At 38.4% G+C, this 8,007-nt stretch overlaps 1 protein-coding gene across 8 annotated transcripts in view; it reads left to right on the top strand.

Annotated features, from left to right (window-relative positions):
* Positions 1-2,475: 2,475 nt before the first annotated feature.
* The window catches only part of LOC116081896 (contactin-associated protein-like 3), a 183,287-nt gene continuing 177,755 nt past the window's right edge, over positions 2,476-8,007 (top strand). For all 8 annotated transcript variants that reach the window (XR_004115076.1, XM_031358625.1, XM_031358628.1 and 5 more), the window contains exon 1: positions 2,476-2,965. Coding sequence is in view for 7 of the 8 variants with exons in the window: in XM_031358625.1 (XP_031214485.1) it covers positions 2,857-2,965 (109 nt within the window). In the remaining variant the exon portion in view is untranslated. The remainder of the gene's footprint in view (positions 2,966-8,007) is intronic.

The following is an 8,007-nucleotide window of genomic DNA, read 5'->3' as shown; positions in this document are numbered from 1 at the left end:
AGAAATCCACCTGCCTCTGCCTCCCAAGTGCTGGGATTAAAGGCGTGCGCCACCACCGCCCGGCGATTATCAGATTTTTAAAAACTGTTTCTGCTCATGTGCTTTGAAGCATTCCACTTGCCATAATAATAATTCTTAAATAGGATTGTTGCATGAGCATGGTCCTATGTGCCCATTAGCTATTCATACATACTGTCTACAGAAGACTTTTATAAATGCTTCCTACTACCATTTCTCAAGAGATAATGAAGATGGATTCTTCAGATTTATCCACTGAATCATGTCCTATGGGTGAGTAAAACCTTACAATTTATGTAAACCTTACATTGAAAGGTAGGTTAAAGGGATAATTTTGAAGAGGAAATAAAACATGAAAATTAATCAATTTATATCTGAAGAGGGTACAGAATGACCCTACTAATGATCAAAATGATACTTCTGACAGGTGACTTGACTTCAGCAGCAATGGTCTTCAAGTTTCCCTAAAAATACTCTTTATGGGATTAAATTTCACTTAAGGTGAAATTTGACAGTATTAAACTTTAAAGCAGATTTTATTGTCCTTTGGAAAACAGTCTGAGCTCTTCCTTTTCTAGTAAAATGCCACATCATACATCACCAGGCACCATATTCATCAGTTGGCACTTGATAAATGTTGTCGACACAAATAAGAAGTTAGATGGGGTAAGTTTAGTGAAACAAAACAAGTAGTATTTCTACTAGATTAGGAATGTACATTTAATAGTAAGTATGCTTAGGTCTTTACTGCAGGATATTAAACTTTTATAGATCCACATTGGACAATCAGGGGAATAATTGTATTGGCACAGGCTCTTTGAATCACACAGTATGCACCTTATTTATTATTCATGTGGAAACTGTTCTAGTACAGCTCTGGTCTACAGAGCTATGTGAAATTTTAGAAGCATAAAGAGTCTGAACAGCCAGTATTTAACAAAGATCCTACTGGGAAACATCGCATTTAGGAATATCCTTTTGAGACAAAGAAAATTATATTTTACTGGGCAGAGGTGATGGAAAGATACCTTTTGATAAGATATTCTTTTATATTGCTTAGTATCCATCTTTTAAAAGTTATTTGTAGGGTTTATGTTTCTTTTAATTAATGGCAAAATAACTAATTTACTGAACTCATATTATTTATAGGCAATGATACTTTGCATAAGTTACTCTCAGATAATCCTCACAAAATATTCAGAAAATAAAATAACTTTCATTTCAAAGACGTGGAAGGAAAGCTTGGTGTCAGAGTCCTGGACAGCAGCAGTCACAAACTCCTGAGTAAAAATGGCTTTCTAAGTGTTGCAGCGGCTGCTCTTGTGTGAAGCCGACCTATACATAGTCTTAGCCTTCACTTTCTTCATTTGTAAATCATCTGAGTGATTTCTTGTATTTTTACTAATCCAACAGTACATTTGAACTTTTATATTAAAATCACATTGCATTGCTTAGAAAGATATTCTAAAAAATAATTCTAGGAGTATAACACGGTTTTGGAGTAGAATTCTTTTTTAGGACTTAAAGTGCCACTGGATTGGCAGGCAAAAGTGGCTACACTTTTAGGGGTTCCAATATAATCTTTAGAACTGAAAACTGAAGGACTATAAATTCTAACATACATTGGAATACACTTAGTATATTGCTCTTTTTCCTTCTAGAAATAGTTTCTTCATTTCCAGGAACATTATTTCCAGACAAGAATTTATTTTAAAAAATGAATGTATTTGTTCCAATGTACAAGCAGCTTTATATAATAAATTCAAACTGTATTTATGAGATCATCATGTCATAAAAAAAATAATATGTGAGTAAAATCCTATTAAAAGGATGAAACACAGGGAAATGCCTAAGCCAGAGTAAACTCTCTTAAGTTTTAACAAGTAACTTTCAAGTGTCATGACATTTTGATACAATTTTCTGTGTGTGCGTGTTTATGTGCATGCGTGTGTGTGCAATTACCACGTACCTTACTGGAGGACCTGACCAAGATGGAGGTAGTAAGGTGAAAGCCTCAAGGTGAAAATTTCGAGAGACACTTAGAAATCCAGATTAATAATATTTTAGTGCATTGTTGGCAAAGATTAAATTTAATGGAAAAAAGGTACGGGGGCAGGTGCTTAGACGTTATGGACAAAACAACAAAAACCCTGTTAACAACTGAGTCTCATCAGACTTGCCTACCAGCAGCTTGACCCCTGAGCTTTCAGATACAGCGCATGTGTGCTTCTGTGTGCATCCATCTATAGAGTCCTTTCTGGCCCGTTGTTTTTGAGATGAAACAGAGCAGAGTTTTCCCTAGACGCTCTCCCTGCAGTCCATTACCAAGGTGATAACACCTGGCCTTTGCAAAGAGCCACCCTAGTATGGCAGTGGGGAGGAAGGGGGTCCAAAAATGAGTCAGGTGATTCCCAGAATCCAGTGCCTAATCCAGGTGAGAGAGGCAGCTGAATGTATGAGCTGAGGAGAGCTACAAATACAGTGGGCAGAAGCTCCTGTGTCCTCTCAGACTAGCATTTGATATCTGCCACCTTCAGGGACTTAAGTTGGAAGAGCTAGGGCTCATACCTCTGGAACACGTAGGGAGCCACGTCGTCTGGAGCTGGAGAGGCTGTTGTCGTCGCAAGGTGGCGGTCCCTACACACGCAGCGCGGGAACCGGGCTTGTGTGCAGCTGGAGCAGAGGCTCTGGCTTCTGCTTTGCCAGAGGGGGGCTAGCAGCCAGTGAGTTACAAGAGGAAAGCCCGCAAGCAGGGAGGGCTGTTAGAAGCCTGGCAGGACACCGCAGCTACCCAAGCAGCTGCCGCTCTCTGTAGATTTTCCGGAGCCCAAAGTGATAATGGCCCGGGTCAAAGGAGCACTCCTGGATGTGTTGCTGCTGCTGCTGCTGCTGCTGCTGCTGCTGCTCTCTGCTCAGACCCTGCCCCTAGTAGCAGCGGGAGATCCACGTAAGTACAGCAAAAAGGCTTAAAACTTGCTCTAGGCTATCTGGAAAACTTTGCATTTAATTCCTGGTCTAATTTGCACTCGAATAGCAGAGCATAGGTCTGGTGAAAAATAAAGAACCTTTCAAATAAACCCTATTCAGTAGCAACCTGAAAAACTAAAATTTATTTACAATAGACTTTCATCATCTGAGAGGTTCTAAAATACGTAATGTGTATTTGAATTTATTTATATATCTGAATAACTGTGAAGGGGGTAAATGCTTCATAAAAACAGAAAGACCAATGTGTTAGGAATTAATTGGTCAACACTATCATTTATTCCCTTTGAGGAATGGAACAAATTTTCAGGAGTTAAGTCCATCAGAGAAATGACTGGCAGGCATTACATCATCCTGCATCAGTTTAGCTGCTAGCAGCATACAGTTTTGCAAACCTTGGCAGCTTCAGAGTTAAGATGCTAATTAACTCTTAAATACTGCAGGGATGGAGCAGCTATAGACCAGCCTAAATTTTATAAGCCAAATTTGGCACCCTGCTCAAATCGCTCAGGGAAAAAGCACGTGGGTACTTTTCACAGAGCAGTTTGTTTCTAATAGTAAAAGTTATTGCTTAAAGACAAAACTTTGCTAGTCATTCTCTACATGTCAACATTTACATTTAAAATTTTTGTCATGGAGTGCTGTATTTCTGATTTGACGAAAATCTAGTGTGCTTTTATTTGTAGAATGGTCAGTATTCTAGTGGAATAATGATATTCCAGATAGTTCAGAAAAACCTGGTATTTTTATTTTTAACTTTCATGAAAATGTAAAAATGTGCTTCAATTAAAATTCAACTGATTTAATTCAGCTGTGAGTTTAGGATTTTAAAAATATATTCCTCCTTGAATTAAAAATAACTTTTTAAAAGTAAGTTTTTTTTTTCTTCAACAGTCCCATATATGCACGTAATGCACTCTGGCTCCTCTCCCCACAGACATCTTACCTGATACCCTAACAGTGACACCTCTCACACCTTCTCCTACTGGTCCCTTTCCCAGATTCATCACTTTTGTCTTGGTTTTGTTGCCCATTTAGTTTAACCATGACCATCCGTGTCTCCACCTGATTGGAACTATTCACATTTTTCCTCCTTTCTACTTTCACTCCTTTCAGTCCAAATCTCATTGAATCAGCTAATAAAAGCTAGTTGTCATATATAGAAATGCAGATCACTGACGGGCAGGATCCCATGGAGGCAGCTCTCAGGGTTCACCTCATCCTTCTTTATGAAGTCTGCCATACTCCAGAGTTCTTCATGCCCTGTATCCTCAAGCTGGGGTAACGGTAACGCCCACATCTGATAGTGCGGTCCCTGTGAGGTAACGCCCACATCTGATAGTGCGGTCCCTGTATTGAACACCTATGCTCATGCCTTTCTCATCCAATGGTCTTATTAATTTACAAAATTTATCCCACCTCTGTATACATTACAAAAAAAGTTAAAAGTTTAATTTTGTTTCATGTTTGTTAATAAAACGCAGAAATTAGAAGAAGAAATGAAGCCCGCTTGTAAGGGGAAAAACATAGTAAAGTAATTCAACAATCAACTAGTAAAACACAAGGCTAACTCACTAGAGAGAGGCCACTTTTACTATTTGATAAAGAGCTGCAAAAGTCTTGGCTTGAGAAAGAGAGAACAGAGGCAAGGAGGCCTGGGCAGCACTACCTCTTCCAGTTTTGTTCCACAGTTAAGATCACTTCCCACTCACACGGCTGCTCGGCTGCTCGGCTGGTCGCACTGACAACACTTTGCTTAGAATGCAGTGGAGGATTAAGAAGGCGACAGAACAGCTGTTCTCTTTTACAAGGAGCCTTCTGGAAAGGGAGGAAGCATGGAGATGAACCCTGGAAAGGGAGGAAGCATCGGAGATGAACCCTGGCACGTTCAAATGATCTTGCCAGTGAACTTGGCTGATCCAGGCCTGCACTGGGTAACATGGAAAATTTCAGTGCCAATGTTGTGACATTTTCTTTTTCAATTCACCAACTTTTAGTATTTCCATATTTAATACATATTTATTTATTCTAAATCATCTTTTACGCTGAATAATTCTTCCAGATTAAACTATATAATACCCAAAGGTATTATATATATGTGAGGCCTTGAGTACCAGTTAAAAAAAAAAAAGTCAATATAGACTCTGAAAACCTCTTTTCTGTGTAGACCTCATGACTTGTTCACACTGTTTTCACCTGGCTTTCCAGAAGCAAAGCTAGCCACCCACCAGGGTGTTCTAAGGCTAATGGCATGAAACAGAATCATGGAAGAGTGTGCAAACATTTATCATTTTAGGGATTCTATACATTTTATTTGAATGCTAGTTGAACTGACAATTAAGGGGGAAAATTTAAAATATTGCCTAAAGAGAGCTACTGGTCTTATCGTCAATCTGAGTAATCCTCTTCTTTTATCTGTTTTTTTTTTGTTGTTGTTATTGTTGTTGTTGTTGTTGTTGTTATTGTTGTTGTTGTTATTGTTATTGTTGCTGTTTGATGCCTATTCTGAATTTTCCTGCATCACACTCTATCTTTCTGAAGATGAACTATACCTAGAGATAAGAGAAAAATACTGAGTGAGTCATCTGCTTTTCCTCAGAAAGTAGATTCATTTACAGAATGTGAAGGATAGGTCCTTTGTTAGGATTTTGTGTTTTATGTGTGCAGTTCCTCTGCTCTGCATTCCTTCACTTGCCACTAGGGATCGGAACCAAGTCCTGGCTTCCCCTCTCCTTGCTGTGGCCATCTCTGTGTTGGTATCATTTCTCTCTTCACATCAGACATCACGGTGACCATAGGAGGAGTGGGGCAGTACAATATGGCCTCATTTAACTTAGTTTTATCAAAATTGGTGTCCATCGATGAGTCTGATTATTCTCACAATTTACCTTAGAGTTCTCTTTCCTATCCAGTCACTTCATACCTAGGAGTCAATGAAAGGTCACTTACTGCACATGTATTAACTAAAAAGAATAGAAACAGTAATGAAAAGAATTCAGCTCTGAGTGCCAAACCTAAAAATATGTAACAAAATAGTTGAGTGCACACTGCCAGAGATGGTGAGTGATAGAAATCATTGTAAGTCTTTTGAATGGTTTTGTGGCTTCAGTGGGTTGGTTTAGTCATTGCTTAGTTAAATTAAATTTTTTTTTCTAAATTGTTTTGTTTCTCAAGATCATATGTCAGCCTGGGAAAAGGACAAATGAGCCACAGAGTGCCCTGCTTAAAGAGAAATTTATTTATAACATGATATGAGGATGCACGTCAGGAAAATTGCCCACTATAATATAGGAATAATTATTTTAGTGGAGGCTTAAATTTTGATGTTTTAATACTATCATTCTTAAAATTATTTTGCTAATAATTAATAGACTTAGTTTAATATTAAATAGTATTTGTCTTAGGGTTTTTTTTTGCCTGTCTTAGTAAAATGTCCAGGCAAAATAAATTTAAGAGAGAAAGGGTTTCTTTTGTCTCCCAGTTCATGGGCATAATCCCTCTGTGATGGCTTGTATATGCTCAGCCCAGGGAGTGACACTAATTGGAGGTATGGCCTTGTCGGAACAGGTGTGGCCTTGTTGGAGTGAGTGTGTCACTGTGGGCTTGAGCTTTAATACCCTAATCCTAGCTGCCTGGAAATCAGTATTCTGCTAGCTGCCTTTAGATGAAGATGTAGAACTCTCAGCTCTGCCTGCACCATGCCTTCTTGGATGATGTCATGTTCCTGCCTTGATGATACTGGACTGAACCTCTGAACCTGTAAGCCAGCGCCATCAGATGTTGTCCTTATAAGAGTTGCCTTAGTCATGGTATCTGTTCACAGCAGTAAAACCTTAAATAAGACACCCTCATAGAGAGGAAATGGAGGCAGCAGGGGCCCAGAGCAGATGGTCCCATTATGATCACAATCAGGAAAAGAGAGTAATTAATGCTGGTGCTCAGTTCATTTTCTCCATTTTACACATTCCAAGATTTCCACTTAGGGAATATTCCCACCTGAAGGAGTGATGGGAACATGAGGCAGTAGCCCTGGAGGTGGCCTATGAAGTGAATTGTCAGAGGTAGAGTGAGGAAAGGGTTCTAGACTGAAGGTGAAGAATGCACTAGAAATGCTGGGTATGGTCCTGGGCTGGAGATGCTTATTCTGTGAAGGATGTTGTCAGGAGCTAGCGAAACTGGAACTATAGCCAACATGACTGATGGTTGCTTGTGGTTCAGTAGATTACCTTTGTTGTAGATGTTTACTGAAGTGTTCAGGAGCAATGCGTATATGAGAAAAGTGTTTCTGCCTTATGTGTGATTTGGGATTGTTGGAAAGGATGTGCTTCTTTGGTTAAAAACATGTTAAAGAGTGAATTTAAAGGAATTACATATAGAATTACTTCAATATAATCAAATTCAACAAATTTAGAACTGAAGAGATATCTCAGAGGTTATGAGGGTGTACTGCTCTTATAAAGGACCCAAGTTTGGTACCCAGAACCCATATTGGGTGACCTAAAAGCATTTTTAGATCCATCAATTTCTAACCTCCTTGTACCAGTGAGGTGTGGTGTTTGGAAACATCAGATTATAATATCATTGTGTTTCTGCCAAGTATGCTCTATCAGCATATAAAATAATTTCTTTTCCATTTGAAAAGTAAAGAAAGCATAAGATAATTTCTAAAATGATTTAATATATCTGCTAACTATGATAGCAGATATGATATGATAGCACATAAAAAGAATGTGTGAAAGACATTACACGTGACCATGCTCTAAACTGGATTGTAGTGGGTGTACATTTCTAAAGATTGGAGGATTAACTTAGTTTGATTGAATTTTCTGGTAATAAAGGTGGAAGAATTTCCTAGAACAGGGCTAGAAAGAATCTGTTTCTGTAGTAGTTAATGATCACCTTTGTAATAACATGGAGAGTGACTCAATCCACCTAACAAGTGACACTTTGAAATATATATATATATATATATATATATATATATATATATATATATATATATAT

This window comes from Mastomys coucha, unplaced genomic scaffold (genome assembly GCF_008632895.1).
Source record: "Mastomys coucha isolate ucsf_1 unplaced genomic scaffold, UCSF_Mcou_1 pScaffold7, whole genome shotgun sequence".
Classification (NCBI taxonomy): Eukaryota; Metazoa; Chordata; class Mammalia; order Rodentia; family Muridae; genus Mastomys; species Mastomys coucha.
The sequence above is the reverse complement of the archived record's forward strand: the minus strand, read 5'-3'. Positions and strand labels throughout refer to the sequence as shown.